The sequence below is a fragment of the Anopheles maculipalpis genome, chromosome 2RL, assembly GCF_943734695.1.
Source record: "Anopheles maculipalpis chromosome 2RL, idAnoMacuDA_375_x, whole genome shotgun sequence".
Taxonomy (NCBI): domain Eukaryota; kingdom Metazoa; phylum Arthropoda; class Insecta; order Diptera; family Culicidae; genus Anopheles; species Anopheles maculipalpis.
Genome location: NC_064871.1, coordinates 87,505,312 through 87,523,748, shown reverse-complemented (window position 1 = coordinate 87,523,748; position 18,437 = coordinate 87,505,312). Strand labels below are relative to the sequence as shown.

At 43.3% G+C, this 18,437-nt stretch overlaps 4 protein-coding genes across 6 annotated transcripts in view; 2 read left to right on the top strand and 2 right to left on the bottom strand.

Annotated features, from left to right (window-relative positions):
* LOC126568306 (mitogen-activated protein kinase p38b-like) overlaps positions 1-18,437 on the bottom strand; it is a 643,298-nt gene that overhangs the window by 31,994 nt on the left and 592,867 nt on the right. The window lies entirely within an intron of this gene.
* Positions 1-18,437, top strand: part of LOC126568491 (ras-related protein Ral-a) — a 337,581-nt gene that overhangs the window by 155,934 nt on the left and 163,210 nt on the right. The window lies entirely within an intron of this gene.
* Positions 9,976-12,453, top strand: LOC126567902 (ribonucleases P/MRP protein subunit POP1). The gene has a single exon (XM_050224250.1). It carries the CDS (start codon positions 9,976-9,978, stop codon positions 12,451-12,453), a length of 2,478 nt encoding a protein of 825 aa, XP_050080207.1.
* Positions 14,694-16,607, bottom strand: LOC126568475 (acyl-protein thioesterase 1). Its single transcript, XM_050224959.1, has 5 exons — positions 16,530-16,607; positions 16,324-16,355; positions 15,347-15,734; positions 15,123-15,278; positions 14,694-14,726 (listed from the first exon to the last, which is right to left on the bottom strand). Exons 1-5 carry the CDS (start codon positions 16,578-16,580, stop codon positions 14,694-14,696), a joined length of 660 nt encoding a protein of 219 aa, XP_050080916.1. The 5' UTR covers positions 16,581-16,607.

Here is an 18,437-nt window from a genome sequence, read left to right as displayed (position 1 = left end):
AGGGTTTGTTGTTTCAGATTTGCGAATTGTTTATTGCTGATCATAAACATTGCAAAATGATAGCAAACAGAGAAAACAAACCTACCGATTGTGTCCACTATGTGCGAACGGATTTTCTATTCCTAATTTGACCAGAAAGCGGCAGCTGTTCACCACAAGTGCGAAAAATATTAAATTAATTATACATACGACCAGCGTTGGACGCACGGCGTCTGTAATCGGGTCAAAGTTGAGTCTGCCAAGTGTTGACGCGTCCATTCCGATCGCTCACTTCCGTCGAAAGTCATAAGGCGAACCATAAAGGCGGCTTATTTACATACTTCGAATGTAGCCATACTGCATCAGTGTTTTGTTGTATCGATCCGAACTGAAGAGAACCTACAGCAAAACGGTTTAGTCACTTGGTAACTTATTTCCTGGGTGATAGAATGCACTTAGTTAGGCCTGTTGGACTTTGAAACCAACACTTGATATGAAGCAACAGTTCGATGATGGGTGGACAGAAACAGAGCACAATGTAAATAGGTTTAACAATCCCTGTTCCGACTCACTTGCAACTAGACGCTGATAAGAAGGTACAACTAGACTACAGCAAAAAAGTCTTTCTTTATATAGCACGAAGGAAGATTAGAAATTTTGATTCCCTTTACACCAGCTGTTCCCGATGGCCTAGTTTGTGCTAAAAAAACTTAGTATTATAGCACTCCCTTGCTCACGTACGGATCTTCGGCGTTTGTGCAAGACCTCAACCCGTGCGGGGCACGTTGAATGCCAGGGCCAAAGTTTGCTGTTGCTGATGCGTAGCCATACTAACAACAGGGGCAAGGTTCCGGAACGGCCAACCATCGCTCATCGAGCGATTGGACGAAAAGAAACGAAAGCTTTGATTGGAGTGATGGCGATCCTCAAGTTTGTTGATACAAATTTAGCTAAACGTGGCATTATTTTAGGAACACTAACACTACACTTTGAGCAACGTGCCGATGTTGGAAAAGTGTAAAGAAACAGGCAAACTTTTGGTGCGGTTTGTTATGACTGTTTCTGATAGCAAACTGGGAAGTTATTAAAATTTCAAAAGTTATCAAAAAGAAATGTGATTCATGCTACAGCAAATCTTTAACCAAATTGCAATGTTCAACGCGACTCCCTTGCTGATAAGTGACCAATGGCTGTATGACAAACACAGCTGGATGGATGGATGGAGCTGGATCTATTCTGGCCATGCGAATAGATCCGATTGTCATTATCAAGGCGCTGCTGGCGTTGGAGCGCGAATTCTAGACCCTTCTAACACCCTTGCACGAGGTCGAGGGATGCCACTAGGAACTCCAATGCTCTTATCAGCACAGAACACTCCTTACACACCACCGAGCATTGTGGCACACGTGAGAATGTTTTCGCAGAAGTGCAACGCATTGAAACAAAACTATCGATCCGAACCCCACTCGGAAGCTGGAATTTGAACTCTGTAAGTGGCAAAGCGCTGCGAAGTTAAATTCTAGCAAAAGATAAGCCCCACTCTCTAAGCCGGTTGTCTGCCGGGGAACGAGAAAAACAACAAGAATCCCTTAATAAGCACCATGTCCGATAAGCACGTGTCCACTAGCTAAAGAAACCTTCGATTACGAGTCGTTGCGAGAAGATTGATTAAGGTCCCTACCGCTGCTAGAACTAGAACAAATGTGTCCGGGGTGGACTTTCGACTAGATCGTGGGGGCGGCAAATTACAACCACCATGCCATAATAATCATCAGCGATGTCAAGCTAGCAGCACCGATTGACACGTTTAACCTGTTACCTTATGACCCTAGCCGTACTTTTGCAGCCAAGTCCAGGGACACGGAATTCCACTGAGCGCCACTCCGGTGACCCACACGACGACAGATTAATCCTTTGTTTTTTTTCCCCCACGGAACACGGATGTCCATTTAATTATTGATCTTTACGCACGGCTAGCATAGCGCGGTACGCATAAACGCAAGGCGTGCACGTGCAACAACCGCAACGACTTGTTCTTCCGAACGCCGGGTTGCAGCGAAAAGGGGCGTGATCGCACAAATTGCGGAACAGGGTAGAGAGCGATGCCGCTAAACGACCTTTACCACGCGCCACAGGTTAGGTCTTTAATTGAAGTTAACTGAACGGCAAACAGTGGACCGCAGACTGGCGCACAGCTAGTCCGGCGCGTGTGTAACGGAACAAACACAAAGCACAAAGCTCAAGTGTGCGAAGGCAGAGTATCGGGTTTTCCTGCCGAGAAGTGCGTTTACTTTCTTCGTGCATGAGTATAAGATACTGGAACACCTTCCGGAAGAGCAATACGATACCGGGGTTGGGGTTGAGCTTTGTGTTTGCTAGTTTTCGCAGCTAGATTAGGTGCACAGCTTGCAATACTTTTTCTATACAATTTAGAGTGAGTTGGTTGTAAGAAAAATATTTTGCTGCAGAAACTCACAAGGGTGTGAGTTTGATCTCAACGTGTCAGCAAGTGCACGATCAGCAGGTGTTTTACCAGGCAACAAAAGATTTTTGCAACTCTTGGAAATTTTTGATGACTCCACCAGCAGCAGTAAGTAAAGTAACCTTGGATTTTGGAGAAGGGCATCTGTTACTTGAAGACTGCTGACAGCAGCTGTGGCTCTCGCAACAACTCTACCGTCTGATAGACGCTAATACAGAGCTTACTACAGCCAAACAGATGGATCCTAATGTTTTAGGGCTTTCACCGCCATTTGTATCATATAAAATACTTATAAGTGTATAAGAACTTGGAAAAAATATGTCTTTAAACTTCCCTCAATTCTTCGATCTTTTTCTTCTTCATCTTGGCTCAACGACCAACTAAGTTACGCCGACCATCAAAAGGTTTATTGCATTTGCTAATGCCAAGTAGTTGGATAGTCAGTCCTCACTACGAGGGAACGGTTCGGATGGAATAAGAACCCCGGTCCTGCCGCTGTTGCCGCTATCGCCTGTCCCTGGATTTTTTCGACCCAATCCAGGCAGTGTCCGTGTCCGCAATTCAGCACCGAATCTTACACGGCGGGATCCGTCTCTCCGTACGCAAGACTATGGATAATAATTGTTTCAAACAGGCTAGATGGTAGCCCAAGACCTCTCAAAGCTGAAGAGAGAAAGATAAAGGACAAGAATGACGACCTGTAACTCGTCTAAGGTTCTATGAAAAACACGTCCAAGAGTCTCGTCGATCCAGGAATCCGTTGTCTTTATATCAAGTCATATCCCCATGAAGATTCTCATTACATTAGGAAGTTAACGACTTAAGCAAATGTATTTACTCTGTCTCACATTTAGTTTTAGCTCTCGAATAAATGGGAAACACTAAATTGCATCATGTCCACACCTATTTACTCCATTTTTTTTTACACCGAGCCAAATCAAGACAAACAGAAAAGGCCCCCGTTTTCTTGCTTGTTAAAATCATGAAACTGCCTTTTTTACAAGCAAAAAACAAAATAAATGAGAGCTTAAACAAGCTTTTTGCTGCCAGCGTTTGACGTATTTCGTGAGACACGGAACGCTCTAATTCACCATGTATCATACTCTGAGGCTTTTAAGCGCAGCACGCATCTTACCTCAATTAAAACTGAGAATGAATCTTATGTTTGGTGGTTTTTTTTTGTCGTCCTCATCTTACATCAAAACGAGCTTCAACGATGCAAGACGAAGCTCCTAAGAGATATGAAACCTGTTTTGAAAGGCATTCGTCACCGTTCGTTCGGTTGGTTTTTTGGGAGGTATCGAGCTGCGAGTTGAGCTTGCCGTTAATGGAGGAAAATCTGTGTAAACAAGAGGTTTTTTTCTTGCTCTCTCTTCGACCAGATTTTTTTTACATATTCGCCATGATAATTCTACGTGAACGTTGTATCGTTAAGGCAATGCTTTGACAAGCTACTGCCGCTTTTACAGTGAAATGGGTCATCACCGGCTATAGTCGTTAGTGTCAAGAGTTGGTTAAAGCATATTACATCCATTAGATAAAGGCAAATTTGAAGCAGAATTTTAAGTTAGCTGCCAACAATGCATTGCTTTTAAACCTTGAACTACTGCTTTGCAGCAAAGCTGCATCATTTCACCAAGCATGGCCACACTGCACTACTGCATTTCAAGTGCGATTTCAGGGCTGCCCTGGGTGCACACCGCAATCGTCCGCATGTGCAACCGGTGCAAAACAACGAAACATGCATAACATGTCTTCCTTCCACATCGATAGGGTGGAAAGATAAATCGAAAGGGAAAGAACTCGTACAAGCCGCCCCGAGTGAATTGAATTGCAACTTTTGCTAGACGTGGAAGCCACATGGTGCAAACGTAAACAAAACATCCAATAACAACACCTTTACGCTCTGATTCACGCACCTTCTTAGAGAACATCTGTGGCAATGCAGGCATCGCAGAACCTTCCTGAAAATGGCTGCCCAAACTTGCTCAATGTACCATACACCGGAAAAGCAGCGCATCACGAAATGTGCACTATTTAATTGCAAATGTGCATCCGCCCCGATTAGAATGGCAACCAGTTCGGATGTGATCGCGTGACCACCACCGATCCGATGGCACAATCTAGCCAGGTGAGTCTGGTGGCAGGGTTTGCCAATCGGTTTCGCTTTAATTGTACGCTGCATTACCACCAACACCACCATCGCCATTGTAGCGGATGGTGCAAAATGCACCGAAATTAAGCCCAATGACATGATGTTTGGGCTCATTGTTTTGCCCGGGCTAGCTTTACGGTTTGGGGGTACGAAGAGAAAAGAGAAATCCACTTCCATCCACACCATTTTGTGCTTAATGCGAATTGGTTGCTGGAAGTGGTTTTTTTTTTTGTCGGTTGGTTGGAGTTGGCGAACCTTCATCTCAACGACAATCAGACTGTGGCCGGATTGCAATCTTTTTTTTTGTTGTTGTTGCAGCAATTACTCATTTTCTTGGTGAAAGAATGATTGGTGTGGACTTACAGGAAAACATTTGCTGGTCTTGCAAAGAGAGTATTGGCAATTACGGGGCGGGATGCAATGTAATGATCGATCAAGCTTGAGGTCGACTAACTAACGACACTGCTTTTAATGGACATTTCGTTCGACATCCTTTCGTTACAATACAAGATTGATGCAGACACTTTAACGCCTGAAAGTATGCCTATTGCTGCAAACAAACTGTGGATTCCACAGCTGAATACAAATTTCCCGTAACTGATGACTTAATAATGAAAATAATACGTTTTTCTCAGTCTCACAACATTATCCAGATGAAAGCATATTGCATACTTGCAGGTACCTATTCAAAAGAGACCTGCAGCTGTGAGTAAAAATGGTTTTTTAATTGCTCATTTCCATTAAAAAATATCAGTTTTATCTGAGAAAAGATCAGTCACGGCCTTTTTTTAGCTTTTTGCTGCAGACGCACATAATCACACACATAAACTTCATGACCTTAATCCATCCATAGCATTGATTGCGGTGTTCTATTGTTTCTGACTAGATTTTCTTCAACCCGCACTACCACGTGCGGTATCAATCATTTGCACCAAGCTCAGGCAACCTTGGCCCTTTGGCAGTTTAATTGTGATTTCACAATCGGCTCACAACAAACACGTCATAGTTTCTTGGCAGGGACACATCAGTTTGAAAGCATAAAGCCGTGACTGTGGAGCGCTAACTGAAGGTAAATTACATCCGAATGAGTATGGGTGGGAAGTTGAATTTCTTGTACGTTGAGTTTATCATTATGAAGACTTGGTTTTTGTAGAATCATTCTGTGCTTTTCGGTGCGCGTGTGTGAGCGAAACCACGGGCCAAAACAGGTAGATCAACAAATACAGCAAAACCCCAATTCCGAACGATTTCAAGGACATCTAGAACGAGCCACCAACCACCAATTCAAGAGTCTCTCAACATTACGCCAGTGCCTCCAGTTCTTTCTGAAGCACCATCTTTGTCGGGTGAAGGGATCTCTCGGTAGCGAAAGCGACTTTTGGATTCTTCGTGGCCTTGCAACTTAAAGATCTATCAGCCTTTTGGGACGATGGGTATCAACTTCAAAAAAAAAAAAAAAACACACACACACACATAAACAAAACACGTGGAGTTGTATCACACTTGATCGCTGATGGCAAACGAGGTTTCCCGCGAGTTGCAGCTGGCGACGCAAGGAAGCGAAACGATCGTCAAGTACGACCACATCTCCGTTGCCGTTGATCTGGTTGTTGATCTAAACGATGCCAAACGCGGGAGGGAGAGAAGACACCGGCCGAGACGAGCCATCTTGTTTAGTGGCCCACCAGCGGCCACGCCGTCGCATACCTAATTGAAGCTAACGGCATCGTGCGTAGATCAACCACACACACTCACACGCAGGGTACCGGTGGTAGCGGTGGACTAACTGTCTGTTGCAGCCGTGTTCCAGCAAATGTCACCATTCGGAGAGGAATTCATTAGGAAGCCGGCCACCATATTCTAACGTTTCTTTGCAAGTGTTGGTACATAAAGTTTTGCAAAGTTACTGAACCATTACCACCGGGGACCGGACGCCCGACGACCGGACGAGATTCAACATGGCGTCGATAGACGATAGTACCCATCCCCCCGAACGGCTAGTGATGCGGGCAGAGCTGACTGACCTTAGGAGCGTGTAGGGTTGCCGGTGGCACTGACAAGCCGGAAGACATTTTACTTTCAAATACGTTAAACTACTGACCGGTGAGTGACTCCGGTGCTGGGGATGTATGGGAAATGCAGTAAACAACCAGAAATTGATCAGTTGCTATTGCTTAGAAGACTTAACTTTTTTTTTGTTGCTATAAAAGGAAAAAAGTTTAGCAAAAAAAGAACCTAATTTGGGGTAAAGCAATTTCAAATAGCCCCGTAGAGACTCTGCGGCAGTGATTGAATAGTGAGCAGATGACATTTGTAATTCAATATGCAGCAGAAACCGAGATTGCTAGCAATGTCGCTCAACTTTGCAGCTTGCGGGCCTGATTTATAATCGCTTCCTACTCGCTCTAATCTAAACCAGCTTGAGCCTGGTGGGATTTTTAATACGCTTCACTTAAATTCAGACTCGATCGGTGTTTAATGCAACGGTGTGAGCTTGTAGAAATTCCAACTTCAAGAACACGTTCGCGCTTAGGAAATCCTTTTTGATGACTCATATGCAATGAATTCTATTCAAATCTGAATGTTTTTCTACTCAGATGATGAGTTTGAAGTTTGGCTAATGCGAAAACTAAACGTACCTTAGCAATTAGGCCGGGTTGTTTCGGTCACTTGCGTCCTTGTAGCTCCAATATTCCAACTTTCAAGTGCTGCTCGTTAACTTCAGCTTTCAGCTTTAGTCTTCTGGGACCAATTCACTTGCACAATTAGCTTTATTTTGCGGTTTAACTTCACACTAACTTAACTGACTTACGGTGCAACTAAAACCACACTTCAAATTGGATAAAAAAATCAGCTGAGAAAGAATAAACGACACAAAAACACAACAATTACTCACAATGTCACACTTTCACCAGCAGGCTTGTGTGGTGGACGACTCAGGCGACCACAATCAACACATGACACACGAAATGTCCACCAAGGAAAGGGAAACACACAGCATCAACGAATTATTCCACAACGGTTTTAGCTTTTTTAACTCCCTTTGGGCACAATGTTTTACTAACATTCTTCAAACATTTCTCATCGTTTCTTAAACTTCTACACGAAATTAAAAAAAAATCTTTTCTTTTCCTTTTAAGATGGCATCGTGTACGTGTTTAAAATTTGGGAAGTGTGCCAATTGGAGCAAAGAAAAAAAACATCCAAAACAAAACAAAAACAATCTGCGTGATCTCTATACAGCTTAACGTAGGAATGAATGAGAAATGTGAAGGGAACTCCGACCCCCAAAAAGGTAACCACCGAGCATAGCCAAACTGCCCCCAAAAACTGATGATCAAGCACACTTACAAAACACACACACACACACTTTTACCCGTTTCTCACTTTGTTGGCAGCGAAACGGCTAACCCACCAAAAGCACGGAAGCTGAACCGTTTCAGATGGTGCGCGGGGGCACGGGAGCTCGCACGAAAGAACTAACGCAGCGTCGAACCGAACGGGTTGAGAACCAAAACATAACTGCGTTCGCAGTGCTCGTAACGCATATGCGACCGCTAGTTCGGGGGCAACTACAACTGCGCTTCGGAACAGACGGGCGCGCGAACACACACACAGAAACACAAACACAGGGCATGCGGTACGTCGGTCCCAAACGATGATGGCCAAGATTGTCCGGGAAGGGCATATGCAAGGGTTCACCGGAACGCTTTTCTGTGGGGTAAAGCGTGCTCACTGATCTGTTGCATTAGTTATTTTTTATCTTGGAGTAAAATAATGCTCACATATTTGAATTAAAGCTGTTCGAAATTGGCAGCTTTATATGTGTTTTATTGTGGATTAAATTATAAAAAAAAATTAATACCCATTCTTATTTTGATGTGTTTCATCTCAACTTTTAGCAATCTTAATTTTAGTTTAAACTTTTTTATTAGAATTTTAAAAACTTTTTTTTCTTTTAATAGCGCATTTTATCTAAAAGGGTTAAAAATTTATAATTATTGCTATATTATGCGATATTTAGAAGCACCATATGTAATTCCCATAAATTGCCGACACAAATCAGGTGAGTGATCATTAGCGTGATTAGCTTATTTATAATTTACACAAATGCAACTTTAAATATCGTTTTACAATCAAATAAACAGACGCTTCATGTGCATTCCCAATGCAAATCTAGAACATTTTACGGAATATACCGATAATCAACGTACTCCGCATACAATTACACCCAAGGCGTTTGTATCGATCCAGAAGACCCTGCCGGCAAACAGCCATAAACAACATCGTTTCCTGTGTCTTGCGTTCGTCGTCACACATAAAAACTTGATGCACCCCGAGCCGATGATGGAGAACATCCAAGCCACGGGGCTGGGGCGTAGCCATTCGCTACCGAGCACTATTTTAGTTGCTGCACTGCCCTGGCGCACCATCATCACAAAGAATGTTTTGTGTTTGTGTGATGCGCATGTTAAATGGGCAAAGCGGGCAAAATAAAAATGCATCTGCTGCTGCTTACACTATGCAGGTTTGATAGGTCAATGTACTAGTTTTCAAAAGTCACAGCTGGCCGTTTAGTTAGTCATCCATCGTCATTTTGTTGCACTTTTTTTTCGCGTGCGTCATGCGTTGCAGGCGATACCGGGGTGACATTCTTTCGTTGGTACTTAACGAGATTAGAGGGAGTATTAATTGCAATGCATTTCTCTTAAGGCAATGATTTCTTTTTGTATTTTGAAGAATAGCTAGCTGCCTTTGTGCGTCGTTATTGTTTTGCTCAGATAGAGAGCACAGATTTAATAGGAATTTTTTCTTAGGGGATTTGCACATTACTTCTATTACAATTAGAGTTTAATTAGTTTTTCAATATCCAGCACAAAAATTCAATTAATCTATAAAATTGTCCCGCATGTAAAAGCGCCAAAATGTATGCAATTGTACGTCACAGTGACTAACAGCAGCAGTACAGTGAATAACAAGCAACAATGATTCCGCTTTTGATCTATCTATTGCAGCTCTTGTGCAGCTTATCCTAATGATGGTAGTTAACAAATTAGCAATCCAATTATTATTTGCGTCACTTTAATCTTGTTGAACAAAGCTTACTTTTTTAGAACACACTGCACACCATTTTCGGTACACCGATCATAATTTTGACCGATAAACATACCATAGTATCCACTGTTTGTTTACATCCACGGAAAAACAACGTGCTGCTGACAGTTCGTCGGTTCATGCCGGCTTTTCTGAACGTTTTCAGCAAATCGTGCCGACTAGTTTCCCTTTCTGAGTTCCTGAGCCGTAAATTACCCTAGAAAAAAGACGATCGCTACTTCAACGCCGCACGTAGCGCGTCAGGATGCAGTCACCACACGTACAGATCGATGCCGCCATCGGTGGAAACGTGAAAGTACCGAGCATTCTCGACCCGGTAAGCTATACCGAAAGCCGCAAGGATGAGGTGTGCCAGATGCTTCGCAACATGACCAACACAACGCACCAGCGCAAGCTGATGCACCAATCGCTACCTACCCACATGCGACGCCGTGCCATGTCGTACGAGGTGCGCCGTTTGCCCCGACGCTTCCGCACAGTGCACGCGGCACAGTTCAGCAAGAGCGGTGTATCGGAGAAGAAAAAACGTCCATCACGAAAGTATCGCCGCAAGCCGAACAATCTGCTGAAGGAGTACGAACGACGGAAACGAGCGTTTGTGTGGCTAGAAACACACGTATGGCATGCCAAGCGGTTCCACATGACGTCACGATGGGGGTACAAGATTCCACTTACACCGTGCAACAAGAGCTACCGTTCGAGCTATCGTGCCACCTCGAAACACTGTCTTCTGTACGATTTGTCGTACGAAGGATGTGTGGAAGTGTGTGGTGAGGAAGGCTTGCTGAAGGAAGGTTTCCGGAGGTTGTGTAGTGAGCGGGTGGGACTCACCATGGCGGCCAAAGCTTACACGGGTGGACAACGGGCGGGTTACGCTTGGCTGTACGAAGATGGTGCCTATCCGTACAATTGTCTCGGTAAGGTACGGTTCGTATGGCGGCCAAGTGTTCAAGAAGACGGTGAAGAACGTCGCACAGTGTGGATGTTTGCTCATCCAACGTTTTACCGACAGCTGGTGGAACAGTTGGTAAAGGTGTTCGAGTTGAAAAATGCACTCCGCAAGACAAACGACACGATTGAAGACATTACCAGAAATCCAGCCGATATTCGATGTCCACGCTACAGATCCAAATCGTCCGGTGTTGAGCTGGTGGAGCTAAAGGACACTCTCAATCGCTTCCATCTTACGGGACCACTTTCACATGCAACCATCGTTAACACGTTTCGTCTATTTAATCCACCAACACACGTGACCCAACCATCCAATCGGACGTGGTTTAACGATTTTATGGAAAACACTCCAAAGTACAAAAAAATCCTCACACAACAATCGACCTACTGGACGGATGTTAAGGACCTAACCTCACCTGGTGAACTAAGTCCCGGTGAAGTGATTGCACTCCTCGTTCAGGATCCAAGGTTAAATCGCCCAAACAGACGCACCAAAGCACTTCCCGATGCTCCGGCCCCCCGTTACAACTTCACCCACGGCATTCCGCCGGAAGTGGTGCAACAACCCCGTGCAATCCGGAACTTCTCCCCGGTGTGGGACGAAACGATCCGGAAGCGTATAAGCGAGCAGATGAAAACGACCCACGAACTAAACCAACTTCGTAGCAGCGAAACGCTCGTTCCGGGTGAGCTTTGCGTAGCGGAAACACACCTTCAACCACTGCCGATCCTTTTACTTCAAACACCCGGCTCACAGGATGCCGACTATAAGCGACTCGGGTACGGATCGGGGTGGGATATAATTTTACCCGCTGGGTACGGACTAGCCGTTTGGCATTCGTTTGTAATGTGGGGTGCCAAGGCGGTTGGCCAGCAGGAGCAGGACATGATCGCACTTGAGTCCGGCTGCGATCGTTCCGGTGTGCCGGATTCGCAGCTCGGCCGTTATGAAGCGGTACGCAAACATAAGGACGCTTGGAGCCGATATTTTAAAAAGCCAAATAACAAACGGGTCAACTATACGAAACTTGCTATCGCATCACCATTCCGCTGCCCTTGGACACAGCTTGTCCGGGAGTGGACACCGGAAGGCACCGAACGGCCTTATTTCGTGCTGCGCGATCAGGAAGCGCTAGCAAAGTTAAAGCTCGCTTTGGATCGTAAATTTAATATCCACTCGATCGGTCTTCCACCGGATGCGCTCGTTCCGGTGCTGCTGACACTGAAAACGCGCGGAAATCCGGGTGATAATGCAATCATCTGTTTGCCGAATCGTACCGATTTTCGGACGAACAAACAAAACCGTCTCGCATCCATCTACAGTCCAGTGTACGTGGAACCACTTCGGAAAGATCCGCACGGCACCGAACGGCACGTCTTACGTGCGCAACATCTCCGAACGCTGAAACGTTTGCGAAACCGCCGAATAAGGGAAAAGAAACGTTTGCAGCGGGCTAATCCTGGCACGCTGGTACGCATCCCGAAGGCAAACAATCGAGCGTTGGTCGAGGAACAGTTGAAACGTATGGCGGAATTATGGCTGCCAGCAACACCGGCCACCGTACGCAACCAGTGCAGCCGGGAATGTTTCGGGTATGTGACACAGGGTGGATTTAGTTTGTCCGAAGGGACCGTTAACGGAATCGGATATGTAACGGCGAAGGGTTTGGTGAAGTTGTTTAAAATCTGCACCAAGGGTACGGTCAAGGTGTTGGTACGGGGAACGCGCACAAGGGGTTATCGGTTTGCCACGATTCGTGTCGCATGTTGAAGAGTTGGGAAGAGAATATCTCAGTATGCAATAAAAAAAATCGCATTTAAGCAACAGATCACTCGAACTTGAAGCGTTTTTTTAACCTAAAATATATTATTAAATCTCTTGCGATGGTATTTTCTTGGTTTTTTTTTTTACACACCGGAATCCAGATTACATTATAAGTAGCGGATGATTAGCAGTAGTAGTACTAGTGTAATAGTAGTTGTTCCTTATATACGCGGATTGCCGTCGTCTTGTAACCTCTCTTCTTCTAAACTTCCGCCTCGAATATGGTGTTGTCTTGTTTTGCAATCGTTAAACATACACATTATTTGTTTGTGAGCCTCTGAAGCTTTAAACTGTCCTTTTAACTGCTTTATCCCTTCGTTTACGATTGCCGCGTTATTCATGCATTTGATTTGTTTAATTTGTGGAGTTTTATGACGATATGCCGACTTTTTGTTGCGGAAATTCATGTTTTTTTATTGTGTTGTTTCATACAGTGACCTTCAATCATACAAGATCACTTTTATTTCCGCTTTTCAAACAGCTTCTTTCGTTACTTCTACGTTACTTTACCAATTTGTGGTAGAATGATCATCATCAACTGAACTAAAAAATCACCGATGATTGTATAGTAATAAAAAATCTGTAACAGGTCTGAACATTTTTTGGCCCAAAAAATAAAATGACAAAAGTGCCCAAAATATTAAAAAATTTTTTGCTTGAATTTAAAAATGTCTGAATCATGCATATTTAATTTTCTAAATTTTCATCAGAATAAAAAAAGCGAACAATTTCCTTTTTTTTAAACATTAAAGTCGGTCTAAAGTGTCGAAAAAATCGGTAAATCAATTGGCGGATCCCCCGGGTGGATAGAAATAAGGATAAAACATAGCTAAAACGTAAGATTAGAGTTTATTAACACTTTCTTCTTGAAATTGTCCTCATGCTGATTGCCGTACTGCAGCGAATAAAAGCGTTTCACAGGACTCCAATAGATTTTGTTTTGAGAAGAAACCAGTTTGAGCAGGAATTTTTCGAAAGTAGAAAATAGTTTTTCACTCTGCCATAATTAAAGAGGTCGATTTTCTTATTATATTTTAACAAGCATAAAAAACAGAAACAACAGAACGAAACATTGCAATAAAAGGAAACAATGCCAATTATTCAAGATGTTCAAGAGAAAGGAAATAGAAGAAAACAAAAGGTGCTAATAACAGGAAGCCTTAATGGACGAAATCTAGTTGCAGAGCAAGAGCAAATCCCCCATTACAGAGAAATGTCTATTTAATACTAGAGTACAATCGGTTGCATTCTGCTGGGGCTCTGTTATGGCTAAGGAAAAAAAATCAAAAGTTTAACTTTTGCTTCAACGTTCTATTGTGTTTTATAATTACCTTTTTCCCACCCAATTTGTTAGCGTTATTAGAATGCGTTCAAATTCCGCTCGATTTAAATACTTTTATGTGTTTTGTTTCTCTTTCTTTGCTCTTCGCCTCTTATAAGTTTGCCAACTATACCCCTTTTTACGTTTTTGCCTTTCATTTTGCTTGAGCCCCCTATGTATGTATGTATGTGTTACCGTTTGGGTAACATATTATCACGCACGCTATGTGTTTTTTTTTATCTATTAACGCAATGGCGGCAACCAGTCTACACAAATGCTAGTATAATCGTAAGTAGTTTTATCTCGGCCACCGTACCACCTACAAGCGATAAGGAACCCTCAGCACGTAGATTGCTATTCATGATTTTTCATCTTCAACATACCACACACGGGGCTACCAACAAATAGTGCAAGAAAATAGTGTGGTGTGTGTGGGTGTATTTTTAAAACATTGACTCAGTTTCTGTATTGTTTTGCAGTCCCCGTTTTGTGTTTGTGTGCAAACTTTTAATTTGGCCGTTACTTTATCATCCTTTTATGATTGCTTTTAACAAACGCGACTATTGGTTTGGTAAATGGTTTCTTTATCCTTCTTTTACCTTTTTGCGTACTACATTTAAATCGCGTTAAAGTTTTACACCTTCATTCGAATTGCATTAACAGAATTTGAGATATTTCTTTTTGAAAACAAAACCGACCGATACACTACTACATTTGGATGCTAATATTATTAATGCTTCTGTTTTTTTTTTGTCCCAAACATTACCTCCTTGCTTACGTGCGGAGGGGAGCTTTTTTGACGAATGTAAGCGACAATAAGTTTGCGGTAGTAGAGCCACCGGAGCCAGGATGTAGTGTTCACTCTTCACTGGCGAGGAACATGATCATCGATGAATTTCTGCAAACGGGGAAAAACGATTAGTTTAAAACCCTTTTACTTGGGTGATGAGGTACCCCAAGATATTTTAGACAGTTTTCCACATAATTTGGAATTTTCCCCCTCTGGTAACCCACTTCTGAGCAGTGCTTTAGAGGGCTCTATAGAGGATTTTCCCTTGTTTGCTTGTAGGGTCTCGCACAAAGACTACAAGCTGTCAACTTACAAGATTCAAAGCTAAACTAGCTTCTACGTGTTCTTCTGCTTGACTTAACGACCTTCTAGGTCACACGCTGGCCATCGAATGGCTGACTATATAGACTTGCTGATGGGATTTGCAAGCAATTAATGCTCTGCTTTGGGAAAGAGCCGCCCAAAATCTTCGGAGACACCTTCGTCCACCTATTCCCCACTTACCTTCATATCGCTCAACTCCGCATCACAGGAGCTATGGCCCAGCCCTTGGTACGTTTGAAAGTGTGAGTTTTTCATGAACGATTTCAACACACTGGACGATAATTGACCAAACTTGTAGAACACAATCGGATCACAGTCACCGTGACACTGAAGCACCTGTTGAGAATAAAAATGAGATAACAAAAATGGAAACCCCAAGATAAATGCCTCCATTCTCCACTTACCGGCACCGTATCTGGACACTTTCGCACACTCGGGAAACTTTTGTGCAGTGGCAACCAGCAGGAAAGTGCCATCACACCGGCCAACGGTTCCGCAAACGTTAGCCCAGCGTATAGGGCCAGTGCGCCACCCTGCGAAAAGCCTCCGAGCATAATCCGGTTCGACAAGATGCCGGCCTTCATTTCGCTCTGGATGAGTTCGTGCACGTAGCGGGTCGCCTTCTTGATGCCTTCCTCATCTTCCGGGTCGCTGATCGAGATGGATTTAAGGTCGAACCACGAGTTCAATCGAAAGCCCCCGTTCATCGTAACCGGCATGTTCGGTGCTGTTGGACAGATTACCTTCATGTCGGGCGTGCGAAGCGCCCCCATGGAGGTGGCCCAACCATGGCTACAAAATACAACAGAAAGAGAGAGAGAGAGAGAGAAATTAAATACATAAAACAATTACTAACGAATGCTTATAGCAAGGACAAGTGGAACATTTCGCTCGCTTTTCCATTAGAATCATTTTCCACGGTAAGGTTTTCGCCCACAAAGCGAACTTCCCCCAAATCCGATGATGACGAGAGTGACAACGAAATTACATAATTAAATCAATGTGTCCACATATATGAGCAGCATGAAGCCTTTTAGCACACAAGGACCCACCGTACAGCACAGGACCGATGGTCGATCTGAAGGTCACTCGATGTGTGTTTGTGTGTGAGTGTGTGTGTGTGTGTTTGAAAAATGTCACAGCGAATGGAAAAATATGTTCATAATGCTACACCAAACAGCGGGCAGCGGCCAGTAAGGCCAGCGCATTAGCGTCCTACACGTTCAGAAGGCTGTAACTAGTAACGGTGGAAAATTGATTTTTCCTTTTTCCACAGACGGCTGGCTGCTGGCAAATGGCTGGTTCTTCCTTTCGCTAATCGCTCTCTTTCCAGGCAGTTTTAATTTTTCCCACAGGCCCTCATCCCCCACATTAAACTTACCCGGTATCGCCAAGGCCATGAAGGAAGATTAGCTGCAAGAGGGAAAAAACACGGAGCGATAGAAGGAGAAAGAAAGAGAGAGAAAACAAGGAAGAGATAAGAAGCGGGTTCATCAAAACATCGATCGAGAAAGAATGTTTTTCCGTATATGCAGCCCCTTTTTTATTTGCTTCTCCTCAAGGGGCGCCCTGATGATTAGAACTTACCGTAGATGTGTGCTTCGCCACTGATGGTATGATAACAGGTGCAGCTGCCATTCCGGCCAATTAGATGCTGTTCGGTTGTTCGCAAGGGGGACCTTTTCTGCGTCTGTTTCGCTGTCCCAGCAGCAGGCGCTGAGGGGATGAAAGCCGGAAAATGTTGGGGTTGGAGTAGCTGACGGAGACGGGTTTTCCTTCCGTATTTGTTTTTCTCGACACGCCAACTTATGCTGGTTTGTCCACGCGGAAATTTTGCACTCACACACACAACACAACACGTTACTGTACGGAAACAATGAACGGTGAATTATAAGTTTCCTTTAGATGTTTCGACGGGTTTCGAACTGGGGGAGTTTTCCTTTTTCCTTTGCGGTACCAACTTATGCCCAACGCGCACCAACAAACGCACGAAGTTTGCACAAATTTGCCGAAAATTGGAAACAAACGCACGACAGAATGACAGCCAGCATATGGCACAGTGTGGTGTGGCGGAACGTTTGCAGTGACATGGGGTTGACAGTTTATGAAACAAATTTTCAAAAAAATAAGTTTTTTGATAATAACTGATAATTTTTAAATTATCAGGAGTATATTAAAAATATTTAAAGTGTAGCACTTATAGTTTACACTTATACGAGAAAAAGCTTATTAAAAATGGGAAAAGTCACACACATCTGGTTGTTTCTATTTTGTTTATCGATGTTGATTAAAATGCTTTAAATTGCTCTCCTGGTATGTAAAAATAGCATAATCAGAACTTTTCTCTTATTATTTACTCCTGATAAGCAAATAAATTAGAAAGTAATAAATTTTCGTCTCCACTGTTTGACAGGCGGAAACGGCAGATTTTTAAAATTACCGTCATCAACCTTAGCAGAGAAATTAGTTTTCTTTTACATTTTAAGTCAACAAAAGCTAATAAACCTTTTTTATGGTCAATAGTAACTTGATAACGGAATCATTCGTCATATTTCAAAAGTAATATTGTTAGAATCCAAATTCGTTTTACTACACCGTGCCGAGGATGTGTAGACTGCATGTATGCAAACAGGATCACCTTTCACTAACAGGATGTAACGTGCGTACGTAGCCGCAATATTCGAGCAATCGAATCTACCATGTTTCGGAATTGATTGAAATACAATAGCGATGTTGTTATATCGTAATATAGATTTACTTAAAATCTTCACTTGTCGTGCAGTGATATCTTGTTTTCATTTTGTTTGAATACGTACGAAAGGTTCCTTCCGCTGGTTCTGTTGCGCATATACCTTTTTATCCTGTTTTTCCTTTCGTCTTCCCGTTAAGCTTGTTTCTACAATGCAATACATCCGTTGCAAACGATGGTGATTGACGGAATTTTGCGCTTTTATGTTCCCCACAGAAAAAAACACACTAGGAAAACTCTACTAAGCGTTTTGTAGATTATTTTGATTGGACGAGAAATGAACGCGGAATCTAAAATTCCAACCCACGATTATCATCACCCCACCAGCATCATCAACACGCATTTCAGAACGTCATCGAAGAACATGGTTACTAATGGAGCCGTTAACATTCAAATAATCAATTACTACTTCCATTGAAATCATCTTATTTTTTGCTGTATAGAGAGGATATTACTTAGTCTACGATATGACGACACGGTTGAGGGCGTTGTTGGCCCGCGTCATTATATGTGTACAGTCAGTGCTGAACATGAAAATGGAAATATGCTACTGATTACCTAAAACGACGAGGAAACAACAGAACAGATTTGGTGTACGTAAATTCAATAAAGGTCTACCGGGTCCTTGTGGTTGTCTACCGTGTTCGAATAGCTACACAGCGCGACCTTGCAGTTCGTTTGTAAGTTTCGTAAAAAAAAAAAGTCCAAAAAGCGATTATTAAACGGTCGGTCGTCCATGCGTAGCA

What these genes read in the sequence shown, in the direction of transcription:
- LOC126567902 (XM_050224250.1), top strand. Translation starts at nt 9,976, where the DNA reads ATGCAGTCACCACACGTACAGATCGATGCCGCCATCGGTGGAAACGTG.
- LOC126568475 (XM_050224959.1), bottom strand. Translation starts at nt 16,580, where the DNA reads ATGGCAGCTGCACCTGTTATCATACCATCAGTGGCGAAGCACACATCT. An exon ending in TGGCGAAGCACACATCTACG is followed by an intron (nt 16,356 to 16,529) that starts GTAAGTTCTAAT and finishes TCCCTCTTGCAG; the next exon opens with CTAATCTTCCTTCATGGCCT. An exon ending in CATGGCCTTGGCGATACCGG is followed by an intron (nt 15,735 to 16,323) that starts GTAAGTTTAATG and finishes TGTATTTTGTAG; the next exon opens with CCATGGTTGGGCCACCTCCA.